The following is a 26,985-nucleotide window of genomic DNA, read 5'->3' as shown; positions in this document are numbered from 1 at the left end:
AAACGTCTCTTGTCTGTTAGAGACAGAGTCATGGACACAATCTATCTGGAAACCTAAAAAGGTGACCCTTGTCTGAGGAATCAAGAAACTTTTTGGTAAATTGATCCTCCAACCATGTATCCGAAGAAACAACACTAGTTGATTCATGTGAGATTCTGCAGTATGTAAAGACTGAGCTAGTACCAAGATATCGTCCAAATAAGGAAACACCGCAATACCCTGTTCTCTGATTACAGATAGTAGGGCACCCAGAACCTTTGAAAAGATTCTTGGAGCTGTTGCTAGGCCAAATGGAAGAGCAACAAATTGGTAATGCTTGTCTAGAAAAGAGAATCTCAGAAACCGATAGTGTTCTGGATGAATCAGAATATGAAGGTATGCATCCTGCAAGTCTATTGTGGACATATAATGTCCTTGCTGAACAAAAGGCAGAATAGTCCTTATAGTCACCATCTTGAAAGTTGGTACTCTTACATAACGATTCAAAATTTTCAGATCCAGAACTGGTCTGAACAAATTTTCTCTCTTTGGTACAATGAATAGGTTTGAATAAAACCCCAAACCTTGTTCCTGAAGAGGAACTGGCATGATTACCCCTGAAGACTCCAGATCTGAAACACACTTCAGAAAAGCCTGAGCTTTTACTGGATTTACAGGAATGTGTGAGAGAAAAAAAATCTCACAGGAGGTCTTACTTTGAATCCTATTCGATACCCTTGAGAGACAATGCTCTGAATCCAATGATTTTGGACAGATTTTATCCAAAAATCATTGAAAAACCTTAATCTGCCCCCTACCAGCTGAGCTGAAATGAGGGCCGCACCTTCATGCGGATTTAGGGGCAGACTTTGGTTTCCTAAATGGCTTGGATTTATTCCAATTTTAGGAAGGCTTCCAACTGGAAGCAGATTCCTTGAGAGGAGGATTGAGTTTTTGTTCCTTATTCTGACGAAAGGAACGAAAACTGTTAGAAGCCTTAGATTTACCCTTAGGTTTTTTTATCCTGAGGCAAAAAAACTCCTTTTCCTCCAGTGATAGTTGAAATAATAGAATCCAACTGAGAACCAAATAAATTATTACCTTGGAAAGAAAGAGATAGTAATCTAGATTTAGATGTCATATCAGCATTCCAAGATTTAAGCCACAAAGCTCTTCTAGCTAATACAGCTAAAGACATGGATCTAACATCAATTTTGATAATATAAAAAATGCATCACAAATAAAATGATTAGCATGTTGCAGTAAGCGAACAATGCTAGATATGTCAGAATCCAATTCATGTTGCGCTAAATTTTCCAACCAGAAAGTTGATGCGGCCGCAACATCACCCAAAGAAATAGCAGGTCTGAGAAGATGACCTGAATATAAATAGGCCTTCCTTAGATAAGATTCAAGCTTCCTATCTAAAGGATCCTTAAAGGAAGTGCTATCTTCCATAGGAATAGTGGTACGTTTAGCAAGAGTAGAAATAGTCCCATCAACTTTGGGGATTTTTTCCCAAAACTCTATAGATTTTGCTGATAAAGGATACAATCTCTTAAACCTTGAAGGAACAAAGGAAGTACCTGGCTTATTCCATTCCCTAGAAATCATATCAGAAATAGCCTCAGGAATGGGAAAAACACCTGGGGAAACCACAGGAGGTTTAAAAACAGCATTTAAACGTTTATTAGACTGAACGTCAATAGGACTGGTTACCTCAATATCCAAAGTAATTAACACTTCTTTTAATAAAGAACGCATATACTCCATTTTAAATAAATAAGTAGATTTGTCAGTGTCAATATCTGAGGAAGGATCTTCTGTTTCAGATAGATCCTCATCAGAAGAGGATGAATTATTATGTTGTTGGTCATTTAAAATTTCATCAGCTAAATGAGAAGTTTTAAAAGACCTTTTACGTTTATTAGAAGGTGGAAATGCAGACAAAGCCTTCATAATAGATTCAGAAACAAATTCTTTGAAATTTACAGGTATATCATGCACATTAGAAGTTGAAGGAACTGCAACTGGCAATGTACTATTACTGATAGAAACACTATCTGCATGTAAAAGTTTATCATGACAACTATTACAAATGACATTCGGTGGAATAATTTCTACAATTTTGCAACAAATGCACTTAGCTTTGGTAGAACCGACGTCAGGCAGCAATGTTCCAGCAGAGACTGGATCGGATTGGGACATCTTGCTCAATGTAAAAGAAAAAACATAAAGCAAAATTATCTATTTCCTTAAATGATAGTTTCAGGAATGGGAAAAAATGCAAACAACATAATTTATGCTTACCTGATAAATTCCTTTCTTCTGTAGAGTGATCAGTCCACGGGTCATCATTACTTCTGGGATATTACTCCTCCCCAACAGGAAGTGCAAGAGGATTCACCCAGCAGAGCTGCATATAGCTCCTCCCCTCTACGTCACTCCCAGTCATTCGACCAAGGACCAACGAGAAAGGAAAAGCCAAGGGTGAAGTGGTGACTGGAGTATAAATTAAAAAATATTTACCTGCCTTAAAAACAGGGCGGGCCGTGGACTGATCACACTACAGAAGAAAGGAATTTATCAGGTAAGCATAAATTATGTTTTCTTCTGTTAAGTGTGATCAGTCCACGGGTCATCATTACTTCTGGGATACCAATACCAAAGCAAAAGTACACGGATGACGGGAGGGATAGGCAGGCTCTTTATACAGAAGGAACCACTGCCTGAAGAACCTTTCTCCCAAAAATAGCCTCCGATGAAGCAAAAGTGTCAAATTTGGAAAATTTGGAAAAAGTATGAAGCGAAGACCAAGTTGCAGCCTTGCAAATCTGTTCAACAGAGGCCTCATTCTTGAAGGCCCAAGTGGAAGCCACAGCTCTAGTAGAATGAGCTGTAATTCTTTCAGGAGGCTGCTGTCCAGCAGTCTCATAAGCTAAACGAATTATGCTACGAAGCCAAAAAGAAAGAGAGGTAGCGGAAGCTTTTTGACCTCTCCTCTGCCCAGAGTAAATGACAAACAGAGAAGACGTTTGTCGAAATTCCTTAGTTGCCTGTAAGTAAAATTTTAGAGCACGGACTACATCCAGGTTGTGCAGTAGACGTTCCTTCTTTGAAGAAGGATTTGGGCATAAAGAAGGAACAACAATCTCTTGATTGATATTCCTGTTAGTAACTACCTTAGGTAAGAACCCAGGTTTAGTACGCAGGACTACCTTATCCGAATGAAAAATCAAATAAGGAGAATCACAATGTAAGGCTGATAATTCAGAGACTCTTCGAGCCGAGGAAATAGCCATTAAAAATAGAACTTTCCAAGATAACAACTTCATATCAATGGAATGAAGGGGTTCAAACGGAACGCCCTGTAAAACATTAAGAACAAGGTTTAAACTCCATGGTGGAGCAACAGTTTTAAACACAGGCTTAATCCTGGCCAAAGCCTGACAAAAAGCCTGGACGTCAGGAACTTCTGACAGACGTTTGTGTAACAGAATGGACAGAGCTGAGATCTGTCCCTTTAATGAACTAGCAGATAAACCCTTTTCTAAACCTTCTTGTAGAAAAGACAATATCCTAGGAATCCTAACCTTACTCCAAGAGTAACCTTTGGATTCACACCAATATAGGTATTTACGCCATATCTTATGGTAAATCTTTCTGGTAACAGGTTTCCTAGCCTGTATTAAGGTATCAATAACTGACTCAGAAAACCCACGTCTTGATAAAATCAAGCGTTCAATTTCCAAGCAGTCAGCTTCAGAGAAGTTAGATTTTGATGTTTGAAGGGACCCTGTATCAGAAGGTCCTGTTTCAGAGGTAGAGACCAAGGTGGACAGGATGACAAGTCCACCAGGTCTGCATACCAAGTCCTGCGTGGCCACGCAGGTGCTATTAGAATCACTGATGCTCTCTCTTGTTTGATTCTGGCAATCAATCGAGGAAGTAACGGGAAGGGTGGAAACACGTAAGCCATCCTGAAGTCCCAAGGTGCTGTCAGAGCATCTATCAGGACTGCTCCTGGATCCCTGGATCTGGACCCGTAACGAGGAAGCTTGGCGTTCTGTCGAGACGCCATGAGATCTATCTCTGGTTTGCCCCAACGTCGAAGTATTTGGGCAAAGACCTCCGGATGAAGTTCCCACTCCCCCGGATGAAAAGTCTGACGACTTAAGAAATCCGCCTCCCAGTTCTCCACTCCCGGGATGTGGATTGCCGACAGGTGGCAAGAGTGAGACTCTGCCCAGCGAATTATCTTTGATACTTCCATCATAGCTGGGGAGCTTCTTGTCCCTCCCTGATGGTTGATGTAAGCTACAGTTGTGATGTTGTCCGACTGAAAACCTGATGAACCCCCCGAGTTGTCAACTGGGGCCAAGCCAGGAGGGCATTGAGAACTGCTCTCAATTCCAGAATGTTATTGGCAGGAGACTCTCCTCCTGACTCCATTGTCCCTGAGCCTTCAGAGAATTCCAGACGGCACCCCAACCTAGAAGGCTGGCGTCTGTTGTTACAATTGTCCAGTCTGGTCTGCTGAATGGCATCCCCCTGGACAGATGTGGCCGAGAAAGCCACCATAGAAGAGAATTTCTGGTCTCTTGATCCAGATTCAGAGAAGGGGATAAGTCTGAGTAATCCCCATTCCACTGACTTAGCATGCACAGTTGCAGTGGTCTGAGGTGTAAGCGTGCAAAGGGTACTATGTCCATTGCCGCTACCATTAAGCCGATTACCTCCATGCATTGAGCCACTGACGGGTGTTGAATGGAATGAAGGGTGCGGCAAGCACTTTGAAGTCTTGTTAGCCTGTCCTCTGTCAGGTAAATCTTCATTTCTACAGAATCTATAAGAGTCCCCAGGAAGGGAACTCTTGTGAGTGGAACGAGGTGAACTTTTCTTTTCGTTCACCTTCCATCCATGTGACCTTAGAAATGCCAGCACTAACTCTGTATGAGACTTGGCAGTTTGAAAGCTTGAAGCTTGTATCAGAATGTCGTCTAGGAATGGAGCTACCGAGATTCCCCACGGTCTTAGTACCGCCAGAAGAGCACCCAGAACCTTTGTGAAGATTCTTGGAGCTGTAGCCAATCCGAATGGAAGAGCCACAAACTGGTAATGCCTGTCTAGGAAGGCAAACCTTAGGTACCGATAATGATCTTTGTGAATCGGTATGTGAAGGTAAGCATCTTTTAAATCTACAGTGGTCATGTACTGACCCTCTTGGATCATAGGTAAAATTGTCCGAATAGTCTCCATCTTGAACGATGGAACTCTTAGGAATTTGTTTAGGATCTTTAAGTCCAGGATTGGTCTGAAAGTTCCCTCTTTTTTGGGAACCACAAACAGATTTGAGTAAAACCCCTGTCCCTGTTCCGATCGTGGAACTGGATGGATTACTCCCATTAACAAGAGCTCTTGTACGCAGCGTAGAAACGCCTCTTTCTTTGTCTGGATTGTTGACAATCTTGACAGATGAAATCTCTCTCTTGGAGGAGAGTATTTGAAGTCCAGAAGGTATCCCTGAGATATTATCTCTAGCGCCCAGGGATCCTGAACATCTCTTGCCCAAGCCTGGGCGAAGAGAGAAAGTCTGCCCCCCACTAGATCCGATCCCGGATCGGGGGCCCTCAATTCATGCTGTTTTAGGGGCAGCAGCAGGTTTCCTAGTCTGCTTGCCCTTGTTCCAGGACTGGTTAGGTTTCCAGCCTTGTCTGTAGCGAGCAACAGCTCCTTCCTGTTTTGGTGCAGAGGTAGTTGATGCTGCTCCTGCTTTGAAATTACGAAAGGAACGAAAATTAGACTGTCTAGTCTTGGCTTTGGCTTTGTCCTGAGGCAGGGCATGGCCTTTACCTCCTGTAATGTCAGCAATAATCTCTTTCAACCCGGGCCCGAATAAGGTCTGCCCTTTGAAAGGTATATTAAGCAATTTAGACTTAGAAGTAACATCAGCTGACCAGGATTTTAGCCACAGCGCCCTGCGTGCCTGAATGGCGAATCCTGAATTCTTCGCCGTAAGTTTAGTAAGATGTACTACGGCCTCCGAAATGAATGAATTAGCTAGTTTAAGGACTCTAAGCCTGTCCGTAATGTCGTCCAGAGTAGCTGAACCAATGTTCTCTTCCAGAGACTCAATCCAGAATGCCGCTGCAGCCGTGATCGGCGCAATGCATGCAAGGGGTTGCAATATAAAACCTTGTTGAACAAACATTTTCTTAAGGTAACCCTCTAATTTTTTATCCATTGGATCTGAAAAAGCACAGCTATCCTCCACCGGGATAGTGGTACGCTTAGCTAAGGTAGAAACTGCTCCCTCCACCTTAGGGACCGTTTGCCATAAGTCCCTTGTGGTGGCGTCTATTGGAAACATTTTTCTAAATATCGGAGGGGGTGAGAACGGCACACCGGGTCTATCCCACTCCTTAGTAACAATTTCAGTAAGTCTCTTAGGTATAGGAAAAACCTCAGTACTCGTCGGTACCGCAAAATATTTATCCAACCTACACATTTTCTCTGGTATTGCAACTGTGTTACAATCATTCAGAGCCGTTAACACCTCCCTAGTAATACACGGAGGTTTTCCAGTTTAAATTTAAAATTTGAAATATCTGAATCCAGTCTGTTTGGATCAGAACCGTCACCCACAGAATGAAGCTCTCCGTCCTCATGTTCTGCCACCTGTGACGCAGTGTCTGACATGGCCCCTAATATTATCAGCGCACTCTGTTCTCACCCCAGAGTGATCACGCTTACCTCTTAGCTCTGGTAATTTAGCCAAAACCTCAGTCATAACAGTAGCCATATCCTGTAATGTGATTTGTAATGGCCGCCCAGATGTACTCGGCGCTACAATATCACGCACCTCCCTCTGAGCGGGAGATGTAGGTACTGACACGTGAGGCGAGTTAGTCGGCATAACTCTCCCCTCGTTGTTTGGTGAAATTTGTTCAATTTGTACAGATTGACTTTTATTTAAAGTAGCATCAATACAGTTAGTACATAAATTTCTATTGGGCTCCACTTTGGCATTGCAACAAATGACACAGGTATCATCCTCTGAATCAGACATGTTTAACACACTAGCAAACTTGTAACTTGGAAATACAATTCAATTAGAATAATATTAAAACGTACTGTGCCTTTAAGAAGCACAGAAGATCTATGACAGTTGAAAATTAATAAATTGAAACAGTTATAGCCTCAATCCTTGTAAATAACACAACTTTAGCAAAGGTTTAATCCCATTAGCAAAGATAAATTCTGAAAGCAGGAAACAAATTACAGAATAAACGTTTTTTATCTCAGTCAAACTATAATTCTCACAGCTCTGCTGAGAGAAATTACCTCCCTCAAAATAAGTTTTGAAGACCCCTGAGCTCTGTAGAGATGAACCGGATCATGCAGGGAATACAATGAGTTGCTGACTGAAATATTTGATGTGTAGTAAAAGCGCCAAAAAACGGCCCCTCCCCCTCACACACAGCAGTGAGGGAGAACAGAAACTGTCAGAAAACAGATTAAGCAACTGCCAAGTGGAAATATAGTGCCCAAACATTTATTCACTCAGTACCTCAGTAAATGAAAACGATTTTACATTCCAGCAAAAACGTTAAACATAATCTCTAGTTATTAAACAGCTTTATGTATTTCTTACAGTGTAATTCTAGTGAAGTACCATTCCCCAGAATACTGAAGTGTAAAGTATACATACATGACATTATATCGGTATGGCAGGATTTTCTCATCAATTCCATTGTCAGAAAATAAAAACTGCTACATACCTCTATGCAGATTCATCTGCCCGCTGTCCCCTGATCTGAAGTTTACCTCTCCTCAGATGGCCGAGAAACAGCAATATGATCTTAACTACTCCGGCTAAAATCATAACAAAAACTCTGGTAGATTCTTCTTCAAACTCTGCCAGAGAGATAATAACACACTCCGGTGCTATTTTAAAATAACAACTTTTGATTGAAGATATAAAACTAAGTATAATCACCATAGTCCTCTCACACATCCTATCTAGTCGTTGGGTGCAAGAGAATGACTGGGAGTGACGTAGAGGGGAGGAGCTATATGCAGCTCTGCTGGGTGAATCCTCTTGCACTTCCTGTTGGGGAGGAGTAATATCCCAGAAGTAATGATGACCCGTGGACTGATCACACTTAACAGAAGAAAGTATAGGCCTCTTGATAGAAGAAAGCAGGAGGCAAACATGAACGGGGTGTTGAAATAATGAAAAAATTGGCGCCAAGTATGACGCACAACGTAACAAACTTTTTTGGCGCCAAAAATGACCGGAAATGACACACTTGCGTCACTAATGACGCCGCCGTGTGAAAGGTCTCGATGTCACGTATGACGCCGGAAATGACGAAGTTGCGTCAAAAAACGTAATTTCCCACGCCAAAGAAGTTCGCGCCAAAAATGACCCAATAAAGTCTAATATTTGATGCACCCGCGGGCCTAATACCCGCAAAAAAGTAGTCAAAATTTAAAAAGACTAAACCCCAGGTAAGAAACAAATTTCTTAAAAAAAAAGTGTTTATATTCCCAAATATGAAACTGCAGAAGGAAATACATGAACCTGACTCATGGCAAATATAAGTACAATACATATATTTAGAACTTTATATAAATTGCATAAAGTGCCAAACCATAGCTGAGAGTGTCTTAAGTAATAAAACCATACTTACCAAAAGACACCCATCCACAAATAGCCAAACCATTACTAAAACAGTTCTTTAGTAGAGGTAATGGTAAATTTGAGAATATATCGTCTATCTGAAAAGGGAGGTAGGAGATGAATCTCTACGACCGATAACAGAGAACCCATGAAAAAGACCCCCGTTAGGGAAATCATCATATTCAATAGGTGATACTCCCTTCACGTCCCTCTGACATTGGCTGGACTCTGAGAGGAATCGGGCTTCAACAATGCTGAGAAGCGCATATCAACGTAGAAATCTTAGCACAAACTTACTTCACCACCTCCATAGGAGGCAAAGTTTGTAAAACTGAATTGTGGGTGTGGTGAGGGGTATATTTATAGGCATTTTGAGGTTTGGGAAACTTTGCCCCTCCTGGTAGGATTGTATATCCCATATGTCACTAGCTCATGGACTCTTGCCAATTACATGAAAGAAAAAACGTATTGCTTTATCCAATAAGAAACGGTTATTGTAGTCCTGTATCAATATGTTGCAACCACTTGGAAGATCCGTTAACCCCTTACACATGCAAGACTCATCGATATATGTAAGTAAAGATAAGACAGATATACCAGCAGATATAAGAATATAAATCAAACTCACTTAATCCAAGGATTAGTATCCGGTTGTGGATGAGATTCAGGTAAACAAAATCACCATATCCTCTTTCCTTACGTGGAATCAGATGCAACACATTCAGACACTGCAAAAAATCCAAACAGCGTCCCGGCTGTCCTCTCAGGTGTTGAGAAGGGCTCTCCTGCAAAGCCCCTGAATAAATCAGTAGAGAAATTTTCAGCACCTTGGGTGAAGACAAAAACCCAATGTCGAGAAAAACAGAAAGGCTGATGATATAGATTAAAACTTCATCTTTATTAGTGTTCCACGAATAAGAAAAAACAAAAAAGGCACAGTGAACACAGATCTGATTACCGCCGACGCGTTTCCTGCCCTATTGGGCACTTCATCAGAGCTAACATTCAGGTGTGTAAGGGCTCCTTAAGAATAAGATGTGAGCCCTTCACACCTGCTGCATGAGTTTAAATGTGACACAGATTACAATTTTGTAACAATTGACGCTGTGTCACTTTACTCGTGTATACCGCATGACCAGGGTTTAGTGGCAATGAAAACTATGCTACGCAAGTATTCTAATTATGATTTAACTTTGATTGATTTTATGTTACAGTTAACCGAGTTCTTGTTATATCATAATTATTTTATTTTTGATGGTATGTTCTTCTTACAACAGAGAGGCACTGCGATGGGGGCAAAATTTGCCCCCTCGTATGCGAATCTCTATTTAGAGGATTTTGAGGACAAGAAATTGTTTAACATTACTAATCCTTTCAAACAGCATATTATCTATTATACACGTTTCATAGACTATATGCTTTTACTCTGGAATGGAGTTGATAAAGATCTGACAGAATTTGTAGATTTAAATTCTAACAATGCTAATCTCAAATTTACCTTCAGCTTTTCCAGAGAAAATATATCATTTCTGGATGTTAACCTCAGTAATGGTGCTGTTTTTCTCGACATTGGGTTTTTGTCTTCACTCAATGTGCTGAAAATTTCTCTATTCTTTCCAGAGACTCAGGTCTTGTCGAGTTTCTAGGTGATGGCCCGAATGTGATGTTTAAAAAAGTTCCCAAATTGAAGTTACAACTCTCTTATGGCACTAAAAGGGTATGGCGATACTAAATCTACAAAAAATTGGCTTCTTCCGTCCCAAATGGGGTTTAGAAGATGCCAATTTTGTAATGCATGGAAACGCATGAAAAAAGCACCTAAGTTATGCAACAAATTCCACTCAGCAGATCATAAAAAGAGTTATGATATCAGTTTATCACTTGTAACAGCAGAAATGTAATTTACATGCTACGCTGCTAGTGTGATCCGATTTTTTATAGGACGCACCTCTAGACTTTTGAAAACTAGATTGAATGAACATATCTATAACATTGAGAAAGGGTATCAAAATCACACAGTGTCAGGACATTTTGATAAGAAACACAATAGGAGAATAAGTGACCTGGAATTTATAGGCATAAGGAAAGTGGAACAAGGTTGGAAGGGAGGAGATGTACAAAATTATTTGGGACGATTGGAGATGAAGTGGATACACACTATGGACAGCTTCATACCCAACGGACTGAATAAAGATTTTGAAATACACCACTTCCAGTGAATATTATATATGTATCACATAATGGGTGTCTGTGTATATTCCCATAGGTGAAGTCGTGACAGTCTGATCAGAGGGGGTGGTTCAGCATATATTGATACATCTTGTGCACACATTGTAGATCTGTAGTACCCTGTTAATTGGGATGAGAGTTGATTGGTCACATTACCCTTAGGATGCAGCGATATTTGCAATTATCAAGCATCATATATTCTCATACCCTTTAGGTACTGGGCATGTATAACCGTAAGAATGGGATATTGTTTTAGTTGCAGACAGGTGTCAGTAGAATTAGCGAGATTCAGGTTGTGTCACGATGGTACTGATGTATATTAGTATGACCCGTAGGAGTCATTAGATTTGTCTGTGATGAATGTAATAGGATGTTTCACAGAAATTCGACATTTGTATAGGTACACATCAATATGACCCTTATTAGTCATTAGATTTGTTATTAATGTAATAGGATGTTTCACAGAAATCTGACATTTGTATAGGTATACATCAATATGACCCTTATTAGTCATTAGATTTGTTATTAATGTAATAGGATGTTTCACAGAAATCTGACATTTGTATAGGTATACATCATAATGAATTGTGAATTTCTCCTTAACTGCCGTGTATTTAATATGATAAAGAGGACATTAATCACTATCGACTTACTGTAAGGACAGTGTCTGACTTGCAGCATAAGAAGATAGTATTCTTGACCATTGGGATATAATGCCCTCTTTCAACATGGAGGACTCTGCTTCCTCGATTTCCGGTTTGTCAACACACTGAGGTATAAAAGGGAACATGGACATGCACACTTCATTCCTTGAAAAAGCTGATCCAGAGAAACGTACCTCAGAACTGTTTATGCTAATCTCAGCAGTGCGTCTTTACATTTTCCTATACACCTGGGGGAGGAGTGATTCCTACTGGTAACTAAGGGTGGACGGTCTAGCGGTTAAGTTTCTGCTTCTCTATCCACATCCATCCAGTGTTTGGGACTGCTCTTCTGAGTATTAACTTATATATTGTTGCTCATTTATCCTCTGTAAAGGGTGCTTGTTGTGCATTTGTGACGCTTTTATATGTTTTTAATAAATACCATATTTTATCATATCTGCGTGAGAGTAACCGTTTACCCACCAGTATAAAGTGGATGTGCGCATTTCCCTGAGCTTGGTTAAAGCTCCAACAAATGTGAGCAATCACTCGTGAACAAGTGTATCATATTTTCCTAAAAGTGGTTACAGAGTTACACTATGTTGTGCATTTTGTTTCTTTTCTTTTGAGAGCACACGGAAGACCCCGAAAGGCTGGAAACTCCAAAGAGAGCGAACATATCCTTATTTATGAACTTTTATTTAATATTTTTACTGTATGATTGTGCTATCACATTTATTTCACATTTTATTTTCTTTGCGATATCTTGGTATATTTATATTATACCTTCTCTTCTTGCAAGCCGGAGCAGCGATTCTCCCGCCCACAGCACGAATCCGACATCCTTCAATCACAGCATGACCTCAGGCAATGTTTGCTCTAGGGGGGGGAAGCCGGATTCATCATTGCCCACGTAAGAAGAGACGAGCTGGGGAAAATGGATGCTCCGGCTTGCAAGAAGAAAAAGTATTTTAACAAAACCGCTGAAATGTAAACTATCATGAATGAAAGTGACACTGTTTTTAATATTTTTAAAAACCGGCCACTCATTTATGAAAGTTTACATTCACTTTATTGACTGATTAAGGAGTAAAAACTTTTACACAGAAGTGCTTTAATAATGTGTGGTGATAAGATAGAGGTCTGGAACATAACACCCTAAAATGTAAGATAGAATGATATATTCAAAACAAAAATGATTAACCTTAGAAGAGGCTGTATTTGTTATTTAAATGTTGGGGGGGGGTTAAATTTCCATAAAGCAATATGTGCCACCATGTTGTAACCTAGGTTCCCTTCTCTGCTGAGACCAAATCAGGGACATTTATAAATAGGTCACCAGAGAATCGAACCAATGACATAATATTACAATGTTAAAAGGAATAGAAAAAAGGTCAAAAATGTGCATGGCTGCATTTCATTTTTTAAAAGGAAGTATTATTGCAATATACTTCCATTAGCAAAAATTCTTCTAGTGGAAAAAAAAAAAGTAATTACTGTTTTTCAACAGCATAGGCAGATATGCTGTAATGGGCCAATGCACCAGTATTCAAACACCACCTCAGAGTCCACAGTAGCTTGTATGACACAAATTAAGTCTTAACTGACCATACTCTGAGCTGGAATGTTGTTGAAATACTAGGCCCTCACAGCATACACTTTTAATAGGACATCCATTTTCAAGCCAAATACATTTCCTGTGCTTTAACTGTACAATAGGCACATACACAACTTTATCCTCTACAGCTCACATACCTTAGGTCTAGATTTCATAAGTTCCCATGGTGGGCACGGTTATGGTCTCTGTTCTGTGAATACCTTTGAGGAGGCAGCTCCTAAAACAAAAAAATTAGATGAAGAGAATGGGGGGGAGGGTATTGTTTATATACAAGTAGATATAACTTCATTGTGGAAGAAGAAAAAAAAAAAAACCCCACTTAATCTAGTCACCTTTACCTGTGGGTATTCAAACTGGTAGCCATCAGAGGGAGTCAACATAGAATCCTGCATGGAAAGAGGATGGTTCCTGTTGCCCAAGGGTTTTGGTTTGTAAGGAACTTGCTTATTTGACGACCCTTAGAGAAGAAAAAAAAAAAAAAAAAAAAAAAAAAAAGTGCCCTATATTACTTGGTAGTGCAGCAAGTAATGCCCTTCCCCATTTCACACTAGATTTGCTATCAATACTACAAATTATTCATTTATTAAGAGTTTGTAAAGGTTAATGGAAACTGTTTCTGTACTTACCTAATGATCCTGTGCTAGGGATTTTGGCATGGTAACTCATGAAATGACCAGAATTTCCGTCTCTGGGGGGCTCCCCAAGGAGGGACACCTGAAAGGAAAAATCAATGTTCTGAACTATGCACAGATATGCTATAAACAGATTTATTTTTTAATTAAATAATTTGATCTAAAGATAGTTTCTATTCAAGATACATTATAATCTAAAGTTTGACACTGAAATTATAGATTATAATTTTATAGCAAGATGCTATATATTCATGGCTAGAATGTTTAATTTAGTAAATTAATTCCATTAATCCATTAAGGTTTCCATCAGATTATTTGGGGATTTTTTCTTCCCCAGTCTTGGAAGATATCATATTATTGGTTTTGTAGTTCTCAAAACTAAATTTGTGTCTGCAGAAATAACATGCCCCTTCACAGCAAAAATATTCTACTAACAGAGTTGAGAAATAGACCTTAAGAGGGGCATAATAATGAAAAGAACTTTGGGGTTTCAGATAGAGCACTGGTTTTTAAAACTGTCCTCAGGTCTCCCCAACAGGCCAGGTTTTCAGGATCATTGTGGATGAGAGCAGGTCAAATAATCAGGTTTATTATTAGGCAGACGATTATTTCACATGTGCTCCAGTTTAGAAATACTCAAAATGGTTTGAAAACCAGCGAGAGAGAATACAATTTTCAAATTTCAGATTGACTTATATTATCAAATTTGCTTAATTCTATTGGTATCCTTTGTTGAAGGAGAGCAATGCTCTACTGGGGCCTACCAGAACACATTGGGTGAGGCAGTGACAAGCAGCTAGCTCACATTAGTGCATTGCTTCTCAGCCTAACTATGTATGCTTTTCAACAATGGCTACCAAAGCCAATCAGATGAGAAGTTGGAAAATTGCATGTCCTCTCTAAATTGTGAAAGTTTAATTTTGACTTTGTCCCTTTAAAAATGTTTGTTTTAGTTACATAAAACTATTTTTTATTATTTTTTTTAAAGGTAATCGTTATTTTTTCCTTTAGTTTTAGAATTGTTATGGTAATTATTGTTTTCCTTCCAGTAAAGTACAGCTGAAAAGTTGATCAAATATGAATGATTAACCTATTAAAACTTGATAGATCATTGAAATAAAAATTGGTGGAGGTGCACTATATGCATATCTAATTATATATAACCAAATCAGTAATGGTTCGATATAACTGGAAAAATAAAATAGTTAAAGGGACACTGAACCCAAATTTTTTTTCTCTCATGATTCAGATAGAGCATGACATTTTAAGGCAACTTTCTAATTTACTCCTATTATCAAATTTTCTTCATTCTCTTAGTATCTTTATTTGAAATGCAAGAATGTAAGTTTAGACGCCGGCCCATTTTTGGTGAACAACCTGGGTTGTCCTTGCTGACTGGTGCATAAATTCATCCACCAATAATTAAAAAAAAAAAAGCTGTCCAGAGGTCTGAACCAAAAAAAGCTTAGATGCCTTCTTTAGAATGAAGAAAAAATAGGAGCAAAATTAGAAAGTTGCTTAAAATTGCCTGCTCTATCTGAATCATGAAAGAAATAAAATTTGGGTTCAGTGTCCCTTTAATCTAAAATGAAAACCATTATTTAAAATCATATATAAATTTAGTGGCACTCACACATGATTTAAAAATCATAAATAAAAAGAGAGAAGCGCTCAACCTGGGAACGAACAATAGCATAATAGCTTGTTCTATGGCTAGTTACCACCCTAGAAGCAGCCTCTTTTTGCTCAATATGTGCCTTTCACAGAGAATAACTTTCCTGTAGCATATCAGTCTGATCCTGACTTAACAGTACAGTCCAGCCCCGAAATACCAGGCAATCCCTCTCTGAAACAAGAGAAACAGCAAAACCCCAGACGTACGTTTCGGCCTATTGTGGGCCTCGTCAGTGAGGTGCAGCCATATCCCTCTAGGCACACTGAGCAACGGGTCCACGTCTGGATTCCCGCATCACACTTAGGGAGACTTCCCTAAGTGTCATAATTTGCATAAATAAAAAGAGAGAAGCGCTCAACCTGGGAACGAACAATAGCATAATAGCTTGTTCTATGGCTAGTTACCACCCTAGAAGCAGCCTCTTTTTGCTCAAAAGATCCCTAGAGGGATATGGCTGCACCTCACTGACGAGGCCCATAATAGGCCGAAACGTACGTCTGGGGTTTTGCTGTTTCTCTTGTTCAGAGAGGGATTGCCTGGTAATTCGGGGCTGGACTGTACTGTGAAGTCAGGATCAGACTGATATGCTACAGGAAAGTTCTTCTCTGTGAAAGGCACATATTGAGCAAAAAGAGGCTGCTTCTAGGGTGGTAACTAGCCATCGAACAAGCTATTATGCTATTGTTCGTTCCCAGGTTGAGCGCTTCTCTCTTTTTATTTATGATTTAAAAATCAGTCTGACTAGTGATTTAAGTCAGGATTTTAAATCAAATCCATACTGCAGAGTAATTCATTTGTGAAGGAATTTGTTTAGATTTGTACATAACCACCTCAAAAAGGAAGATAAACTGCATTTTAAAAGGGGTATGTTTCATACTGCAAAACAATGCAAACCTTGCCAACAAAATTAGTTTTACACATTAACTAAATTTTCCCAACAGCACCTATCGCAACTGCAGGCATTTTACAGTTAAAACACTACAATAACATTCTCTTTAATAAACCTACTTTTGTTTCATGCCTGTGGAGGCTTGTCTCTACTCACAGAAAGCTGTAGGTACTGTATTAGCAAGCAATAGATACTTTGCTATCAGCTGTGCACGTACACACATTTAAGACTAGTTCAAATTTTAAAATCTATTTTATAAGTTAAATGTAAAAGCAACAAGTTATTTGAATTACATTTTTTTTTTTATTATAATTTAATATACTATATTTTTTTATAATTTTATTACCAATAACTAATTCTCCATTAAACAGATTCAAAACATTTATAGCTTACGTGGGTCCCATCTTAACTAGTATTGATGGGGTCAAAGGTTTTAAAGGGACATCAAACCGTAATACACATTTCACACACACCTCCCTATAAATCATGGGTGCCACCATTTTGGAACCTAGGTTTCACTGCACGTATCTTAAGGAGAGTTGCAGACATAATAGCCCTGTACCAAACATAGCAGCACCCATGGACAGGATGATGATAGTGTCAATACTATGCTTATAAAATGTATTTATTAGTAAGGACCCTTTAAAAACAACCAACCACAAAAAAAAAAAAAAAAAATAGAAGTTTTTCCCCTCTGGGGTAGATTTGATTGTGACCTACCCCTTGCTCGCTCGGCTTCTGCAATCCACTCAAAATTGAGCCCAAAATGGGAGTTTGCGGTGGGCTGTCCCACTCACTACCCAGTGGTCCTGAGAATAGTTGCGCTGTTGCAGCTGCAAGGTCAGAAGGCAAACCCACAGGTGCAAGGGAGCCCCCTGTAGAACGAAGGAGAGAGAGTCTGGATTACTTGCCTTTCACACTTAAGCATGTTAGATTTTAACTGCTACTTTAAACCATTAGATAGTTTTTGTAGTTCCACCCCCCCCCCCCCCTCCCCACACACAACTTACCAATTCCTAGATCAGGCAAAAGTTGTTTCCCAGGAGGAGGAGTAATCTGGGGTGATAAGCCCAATGCCCCATATAAAGCAGCAAGAGGAGAATCTCCTAAAATACCAGGTTTCTGTAAATAATATAATAAAATGTTCTCAGAAATAGCAATTGGAACAGTCTGTATTAAATATTGAAAGAGATGCTAACGTGAGAGTGAGTGAGTGAGTGAGTGAGTGAGAGAATGTATTGCTTTAAATGTACATAGTGCAAGTCTAATTCTTACATTGCAAATATGCCTCCTACCTGTGCTGTCTGATTCTGCAGAACCAGCTGCAGGAGAGCAGCAGAAAGTGCAGGGTTAGCAAGAAGGGGCACATTTGGAGCAGCTCCAAGAATTCCTTAGAAAAATAAAGATAAAAAAAAAGGGACAGTGAAAATTGCATTCTCTATATAAATCATAAAAAGGTTAACCACATTCCAATTTACTTATATTATCAAAATGTGCACAATCTTTGTATGCACATTTTGAAGCACCAGTTACTACGGTATACACTTATATGCATGTGAATTGGCTGATGGTTGTCACATGATACAGGGAAAATGGAAATAACCGACATTTGAAAAGGGAAAAAAAAAAAAAAAAACCTTCAGGGTTATTGTATGGTCTTTTTAGTATGCAATTCTACTGTAGTACAGCCCCTTTAAAGTGAAGGTCAATTCTGATGAATCGGTGCCAAGTTTTTAATAATCCTATTAAAAACCAAGGGCACTTTAATTCATCAAAATTGACATTTCACTCGTTTTCGAATACTTACCTTTTAATCTTCACAGCTGCTCCAGCGATTCCCCTTCACACGTCAGAAATGACAAATCCAGCTTCCTCCAATCACGGCCCGAGACAACGCTGTGATTGGAGCAAGCCAGATTCGTCATTTTGGACCCGCAAAGAGGGCGGAGAAAGCGATGCAGCCGCTGTCAGGATTAAAAGGTAAGTATTTGAAGAAAAACGAGTGAAATGTCAATTTTGATGAATTAAAGTGCCCTTGTTTTTAATAGGATTATTAAAAACTGGACACCGATTCATCTAAAATTGACCTTCACTTTAAGTATTTAAATGAAAACAACTAAGGAGTAGTAGTACATGGCTAGCTGATTTCATAAATCTCTAAAATAGAAAATCCTAACTAATCAAATTATAATCCGACAAGATGAAGTCAACCTCAGAGCAGCACAGCAATGCATTACTGGTCCAGAACTGAACACAGCTGCTGAGTCAGTTTGAGCAGCAAGAATCAAACGGCAAATTAACAAGTCAATAAGTGATATGAAGGGTTGTACAAATTCCTTGTCTTTACCTTGTTTGTTCCCAGATGTCCCATGAAGCAGAGGGTTTAGCAGCAGCTGCAGTGTAGCGGAAGACCCAAGGCTGCTCAAAATCTGCAGAATATTGGGTTCTGGGAGTAGCCCCTTTCCCTCGATTTAATGCCTTTTAATGGGAGGGGGAAAAAAATAAAAAAATATTAAGTTTATGAAATGCTAAAGAAACAACTGAATAATGTTAACAGTGCTGTAGTTTTCAGCGACTGCCTTTTAATGAAAAAAAGAATTAGATAGTAAACTTGTGTTAAAACACAGATAAGGAATGTTAGTGATATTTTAGATGGAGTTTACTTTATCATTTGTCAATTTTAATTGTGATCTAATGGTTTGAATTGTGCTCTTAGCGCTATAGCTACAAAAATATCAAACCGTTAGATCAAAGAAATTTACCTTTGATGTGGAAAAAAGCGCTAAACAAATAGATGGGTCTCTTCATACTTACAGTTGCTTGTGCAGCTATAAGTGCAGCCAACATACTCCTACCACGGGGGCCAGGCGCACAGAAGGATACCCGCACTCTGCTCCCTGCCACAATAGACCCATTCATCTTCTGCTGGACAATTTCTGTCACTTCCTTGGAGTCGTACTCCACAACAGCAAAGCCTTTGAACTGACCATCTTGTCCATATGCCAGCTTAAGAAGAAAAATTAAAAAAAAAAAAAAAAATTCACATGCTTAGATATGTTAAAAAAAATACCAAGGCAAAAATCTAAATTAATCGCAACTTTATATATTTAAAGAAGTTACTTCACGATATTTTATTAGCACAACAATGATTTCTGCGTGGAAAAGTTCCCTAGAATTTCCACTGAAGCAAGGGATTCTGGGTAACTATTTCAAATTTGATTCACAATGCAATAACTTTTGTACTTCTCAATTCTGTTTTATACAGAGATCACCTCATGCCAGTACAATACTGCTCATGACAGCATTAAAAGGGACATTGTACACTAGATTTTTCTTTGCATAAATGTTATGTAGATGATCCATTTATATAGACGATACAGTATATAGCCTATAAAGGGTTTTTTTGTTTGTTTTTTTTAAATGTATAGATTTGCTTATTTTTAAAACATTGGGGCTAGGTTCAAAGTCTGAAAATCAGCACAAAGTTTTAGAAGTATACTTGTCTACCTACTACATCTTGCTCCTGTTTGTGTAAAGGGTCTTTTCATATGCAGGGCAGCCCATTTCAGTGGATGGCCTAACCTTAAAGTGAATGTAAGTTTTCATGAATTAGTGCACAGTTTTTAAAAAACAGGAGCACTTTAATTTATGTATTTTTACAAATACTTACCTTTCTCTTCAGCAAAGACACATGGGCGGTCCCACGCCCGCAGCTGCTCTGTACTTGCGTCACTAATGACGAAACCGGCTTCCTCCAATCATGGAGTACACCCCAGAGCGTCCCATCTGGTGAGGCCACGCCGTAACTGGAGGAAGCCTGTTTCGAAATTGCTGTGTAAGTACAGAATGAGAAGCGGACGGGGGATCGCCGATCTGTTTGCTGAAGAGAAAGTTAAGTATTGTAAAAATATGCTGCAATGTAAAACTTTCATGAATGAAAGTGCCCCTGTTTTTAATAGCATTTTTAAAAAATGGGCACTAATTCATGAAACTTTACATTCACTTTAATAGTGCTAAATTGGAGCTTCTAAGTAAGTTTCTAAAAGGTTTTATACTGGATTTTTTAGATCAGTATCTGTGTATATTATTCCTTATAGTAGTATCTAATTACATGCCGTTATATGAAAATTGGTGTATGCTGTCCCTTTAACGACATGCGTCGTACAGGGTACGTCGCACACAACCTGGTCTTTAAAGATCAGCGACGTACCCTGTACGACGTTGGGGATTAAAGCGGCTGGAAGCGATCTTGATCGCTTTCAGACACTTTACGGTTATTGCAGTGATGTCTTGATATCGAGGCATCCTGCAACAACATTTTTCCCCCATCCGATGCAGAGCGCCACTCTGTGGCCCTCTCTGCACCAGCATCGATGGCCGCAATCGGTGGGTGGGAGCCAATGTGGGAGGCGGGTATCGATGGAAGACTGAAGCGAGAGGGGGGCGGGATCGGGGGCGTGAACCGCTATACTACAGAAAAATGTGGATTGATAAGTGGGAGAAAGGGGGGGAAACAGCAGAAAATTATAATGGTAAAGGGATCTGGGAGGGGAAGCTACACTACAGGGAAGAAAAAAAAAAAAAAAAAAAAAAAAGGGTATGGCCCCCAGTAAGGTAGAGGGATCCTACACAGCAGCATATGTAAATATGCTATACAATTATTCTTTGTTTAAATATACCTTTTATTTTAGTACTGGTAGACTTTCTGCCTGTACTTAAGATGGTAGGGGACAATTTTGGGATAGGGGAGGGAAGAGAGCTGTTTGGGAGGGATCCTGGGGGTGTGATGTGTTAGGTGGGAGGCTGATCTCTACGCTAAAGCTAAAATTAACCCTGCAAGCTCCCTAATTAACCCCTGCACTGCTGGGCATAATACATGTGTGGTGCATAGCAGCATTTAGCGGCCTTATAAATTACCAAAAAGCAACGCCAAAGCCATATATGTCTGCTATTTCTAAACAAAGGGGATCCCAGAGAAGCATTTACAATCATTTATGCCATACTTACAAAAGTTGTTTGTAAATAATTTCAGTGAGAAACAGTTTGTTTGTTTGTTTGTTTTTTTATTTGATCGCATTTAGTGGTGAAATGGTAGCATGAAATATACCAAGATGGGCCTAGATCAATACTTGGGGTTGTCTACTACACTAAAGCTAAATTTAACCCTAGACGCTCCCTAATTAACACCTTCACTGCTGGGCATAATACACGTGTGATGCGCAGTGGCATTTAGCGGCCTTCTAATTACCAAAAAGCAACGCCAAAGTCATATAGGTCTGCTATTTCTGAACAAAGGGGGATCCCAGAGAAGCAATTACAACCATTTAGCCATAATTGCACAAGTTGTTTTGTAAATAATTTCAGTGAGAAACCTAAAGTTTGTGAAAATATTTGGGAAAAAGTGAACAATTTTTTTTTATTTGATCGCATTTGACGGTGAAATGGTGGCATGAAATATACCAAAATGGGCCTACATCAATACTTTGGGATGTCTTCTAAAAAATATATACACACACGTCAATGGATATTCAGGGATTCCTGACAGATATCAGGGTTCCAATGTAACTAGCGCTAATTTTGAAAAAAAAAAAAAGTGGTTTGGAAATAGCAAAGTGCTACTTGTATTTATTACCCTATAACTTGCAAAAAAAAGTAAAGAACGTGTAAACATTGGGTATTTCTAAACTCAGGACAAAATTTAGAAACTATTTACCATGGGTGTTTTTTTTGGTGGTTGTAGATGTGTAACAGATTGTGGGGGTCAAAGTTAGAAAAAGTGTGTTTTTTTCAATTTTTTCCCTCATATTTTATAAAAAATTTTTTATAGTAAATGATATGATGAAAATAATGGTATCTTTAGAAAGTCCATTTAATGGCGAGATAAACGGTATATAATGTGTGGGTACAGTAAATGAGTAAGAGGAACATTACAGCTAAACACAAACACCGCAGAAATTTAAAAATAGCCCTGGTCCTTCGGGGAAAGAAATTGAAAAATGGCCTTGTCCTTAAGGGGTTAAAAGAAAGGATAGTACTGCAAGTGAAACTTTAGACAGCCATTTTTGTTCTTTTTTAAATCTTCATTATGTTGTGGGTTTCCGACCCGAGGCAAACTTTTTGACTTTCTGCGATTACATTTTATTAGTTAATTTGTTTCTGCAGGTCATTTTGAAATTATAAAATAATTGTACATAGACATACAAAAGAAAGTGTGCTGAACTTGTATTTTTTTCTAATTTAAAATATCACCACCTTAAATTTAAACAATAATTTTCTTTTGTTAAGTTTGAACTCTAATATTCATACACAAATATTTATGGAGTTAATCATGCAGTAACATACACTTAAGGTAAAAATTATAACACTCAATCATAGCAATGTTTCACAGCCTATGATCATATTTTCAATAAGAGGGGGATGCGATATATTAAACACAGCGATTTGCAAGATTCAAAATATACTAAACTCCTACAATCCGGGAGCTGCAATTTTTAATTAGCATTAACTGTGCAAATTACGCCATAGAGAAGGAACCTTCCTCCCCACTTCAATCCCACCAAAAAGTTAGGTAAATATTAGCTATGATCGGCTCCCCCTTTGAAGTAGCATTAGGTAAATATTTAGCCATGATCGGCAAATTAAAAAGACTACACTCTCCAGCTTGTCCCCCCGACGTGCGTTTCCCATACATTTTGGTCCCTTTAAATGGACATAATCATAAAATGATGAATTGTACAGTCAGTCTCAGGATACTGAATTTCAAAAGAGAATTGACACCAGATGCATGTATCCAGTGTGAACACAGCTTAGGCACAGATTGGTGGTGGGTATGCAAAATGCCTAGATATTAAATGTCTTTGGTCGATTTTCTGACTGAGGATCTCTCAAGCCCACCCCCCCTACCAAAAAAAAAAAAAAAAAAAAAAAAAAAAACACACACACACCACACAAACCCGGTAAGGAGGAGGACTTGTTCTGGGATATTTGGGAACCCTGGTTCCACTATAGAGAAACCTTCAATAAGTCTGATAAGATCTAAACTTTATTTTTTCTTCTGCCCCTCCCCAGATGAGAATTTTACACCCCTAACGCTGCCCCTCCTACATTTCCCGTCTCATTTCCCTCTTCCCCCCCCCAACACCTTACCACGCCTGGAACTGCTCCCTTGAGAGAGTTTCCTCATGGAAACCAGAATTAAAAAACCATAGAATTGAATATAGCCCGCTCAAAATACTTGCCCTTAAATGTTGTAATTGATTTCTTGAAGTTATGAGTTTACTTACCTGTTTAATCTAATGAGGTTATTATGTTGTAATATTTTAATAGTCAACTACCTATGGATAAGTTGTAGAGTATTCATTTAAGTGCAATCTACAGTTATTTATTGTTTATTATGAAGCATAATAATATGTGGACTTAAGCAAATATTAGTACTAACTCTGGAGGACCTCCGAATGCAATCTTGATTGTATTGGACGCTGCCTAGTTATTGAAGCGGAACCAGGTATTGACACATACGCGTCCTAGTTCATCTATATGTAATGTATATTATTATTCTGTGTTCATATGTTGCCATTATAGTAGTTGCACCACTACTTATTTAAACTTCATTTTCAAATATAAATATATAAAAAATAAAATAAAAAAAAAACACAAAAAGGTCTACTGTGACCTTGATGAACAAACAACTTTGAAGAAAAAAATTAAATATAATAATAGGTGTAAAGCCACCTGCCTCCTGCCCATTGCTAAGCTAATTATAGCACTTGGCATGTGGTTAACAATTACACTAGAAAGGTAAACAAATTCTGAAGAATTCTGCTTTAACAATAATTAGCACAGTGCTCGACAAATATGTTAAAATCTAGGAGCCAGGTATCTTATACATTTTATATCTAGATAGATTATAATGAAACATGTTTTTCTTCTTTGCAACCAATGCAAGTACATGGCATAATCTGCATAACAAATTGCAGTGTCCCTTCCATCACTTTTTTTTTGTGGAAAGAAAGGCTGGATCAAGCAACTAGCGCTACCGATTGGATCACCAAATTTTATTAGAGCCTGTAATTGTATGTGTTTTATCACTATTATAATGACCCTATAACTTTACTGCCCCTTTTAAAAAAAAAAAAAAAAAACATAATTTATACCTACATGATAAATTTAATTCTCTTGTGGTGTATCCAGTCCACGGATCATCCATTACTTGTGGGATATTCTCCTTCCCAACAAGAAGTTGCAAGAGGATCACCCACAGCAGAGCTGCTATATAGCTCCTCCCCTAACTGCCATATCCAGTCATTCGACCGAAACAAGCCGAGAAAGGAGAAACCATAGGGTGCAGTGGTGACTGTAGTTTAAAATTAAAAAATACCTGCCTTAAAAATGACAGGGCGGCCCGTGGACTGGATACACCACAAGAGAAATACATTTATTAGGTAAGCATAAATTATGTTTTCTCTTGTAAGGTGTATCCAGTCCACGGATCATCCATTACTTGTGGGATACCAATACCAAAGCTAAAGTACACGGATGAAGGGAGGGACAAGGCAGGCTTAAATGGAAGGAACCACTGCCTGTAGAACCTGTCTCCCAAAAATAGCCTCAGAAGAAGCAAAAGTATCAAATTTGTGGAATTTTGAAAAAGTATGAAGCGAAGACCAAGTCGCCGCCTTGCAAATCTGTTCAACAGAAGGCCCATGTGGAAGCCACAGCTCTAATAGAATGAGCTGTAATCCTTTCAGGTTGCTGCTGGCCAGCAGTCTCATAGGCTAAGCGGATTATGCTTCTTAGCCAAAAAGAAAGAGGTTGCCGAAGCCTTTTGACCTCTCCTCTGTCCAGAGTAGACAACAAAGAGGTTTGACGAAAATCTTTAGTAGCTTGTAAGTAAAACTTTAAAGCACGAACCACGTCCAGATTGTGTAATAGACGTTCCTTCTTTGAAGAAGGATTAGGACACAAAGACGGAACAACAATCTCTTGATTGATATTCTTATTAGATACCACCTTAGGTAAAAACCCAGGTTTGGTACGCAGAACTACCTTGTCTGCATGGAAGATCAGATAAGGAGAATCACATTGTATGGCAGATAACTCGGAAACTCTACGAGCCGAGGAAATAGCTACCAAAAAAAGAACTTTCCAAGATAAAAGTTTGATATCTATGGAATGAAGAGGTTCAAACGGAACTCCTTGAAGAACCTTAAGAACCAGATTTAAGCTCCATGGCGGAGCAACAGGTTTAAACACAGGCTTGATTCCAACTAAAGCCTGACAAAATGCCTGAACGTCTGGAACATCCGCCAGACGCTTGTGCAAAAGGACAGAGCAGAAATCTGTCCCTTTAAGAAACTAGCTGACAATCCTTTTTCCAATCCTTCTTGGAGAAAGGATAATATCCTGGGAATCCTGACCTTACTCCATGAGTAACCCTTGGATTCACACCAATAAGATATTTACGCCATATCTTTTGGTAAATTTTCCTGGTGACAGGCTTTCGTGCCTGTATTAAGGTATCAATGACTGACTCGGAGAAGCCATGCTTTGATAACATCAAGCGTTCAAACTCCAGGCAGTCATTCTCAGAGAAATAGATTTGGATGATTGAAAGGACCTTGTAGTAGAAGGTCTTGTCTTAACGGCAGATTCCAGGTGGAAAGGATGACATGTCCACCAGATCTGCATACCAGGTCCTGCGTGGCCACGCAGGCTCTATCAAGATCACTGATGCTCTCTCCTGCTTGATCTTGGCAATCAGACGAGGGAGCAGAGGAAACACATAAGCCAGGTTGAAATACCAGGGCGCTGCTAGAGCATCTATCAGCGTCGCCTTGGGATCCCTGACCCGTAACAAGGAAGCTTGGCGTTCTGGCAAGACGCCATGAGATCCAGTTCTGGTTTGTCCCAACGATGAATCAATTGTGCAAACACCTCCGGATGGAGTTCCCACTCCCCCGGATGAAAGTCTGTCGACTTAGAAAATCCGCCTCCCAGTTCTCTACACCCGGGATATGGATAGCTGATAGGTGGCAAGAGTGAATCTCTGCCCAGCGAATTATCTTTGAGACTTCTAACATCGCTAGGGAACTCCTGGTTCCCCCCTTGATGGTTGATGTAAGCCACAGTCGTGATGTTGTCCGACTGAAATCTGATGAACCTCATTGTCGCTAGCTGAGGCCAAGCCTGAAGAGCATTGAATTATCACTCTCAGTTCCAGAATATTTATTGGAAGGAGTGACTCCTCCTGAGTCCGCGATCCCTGAGCCTTCAGGAAGTTCCAGACTGCATCCCAACCTAGAAGGCTGGCATCTGTCGTTACAATTGTCCAATCTGGCCTGTGAAAGGTCATACCTTTGGACAGATGGACCCGAGATAGCCACCAGAGAAGAGAATCCCTGGTCTCTTGATCCAGATTTAGTAGAGGGGACAAATCTGTGTAGTCCCCATTCCACTGACTGAGCATGCAGAGTTGCAGCGGTCTGAGATGTAGGCGTGCAAACGGCACTATGTCCATTGCCGCTACCATTAGGCGATTACTTCCATGCACTGAGCCACCGAAGGGCGAGGAATGGAATAAAGAACACGGCAGGAATTTAGAAGTTTTGATAACCTGGACTCCGTCAGGTAAATT

General features: G+C 39.3%; 1 protein-coding gene across 1 annotated transcript in view; it reads right to left on the bottom strand.

Moving 5' to 3' along the window:
• Window positions 1-26,985, bottom strand: part of RAVER1 (ribonucleoprotein, PTB binding 1) — an 89,526-nt gene that overhangs the window by 50,268 nt on the left and 12,273 nt on the right. Inside the window, 9 exon segments of the mRNA XM_053719414.1 lie at window positions 13,331-13,373; window positions 13,495-13,613; window positions 13,783-13,870; window positions 17,073-17,227; window positions 17,363-17,474; window positions 17,648-17,742; window positions 18,700-18,817; window positions 18,819-18,830; window positions 19,167-19,358. Coding sequence (XP_053575389.1) covers window positions 13,331-13,373; window positions 13,495-13,613; window positions 13,783-13,870; window positions 17,073-17,227; window positions 17,363-17,474; window positions 17,648-17,742; window positions 18,700-18,817; window positions 18,819-18,830; window positions 19,167-19,358 — 934 coding nt within the window.

This window comes from Bombina bombina, chromosome 6 (assembly GCF_027579735.1).
Source record: "Bombina bombina isolate aBomBom1 chromosome 6, aBomBom1.pri, whole genome shotgun sequence".
NCBI lineage: Eukaryota > Metazoa > Chordata > Amphibia > Anura > Bombinatoridae > Bombina > Bombina bombina.
The sequence above is the reverse complement of the archived record's forward strand: the minus strand, read 5'-3'. Positions and strand labels throughout refer to the sequence as shown.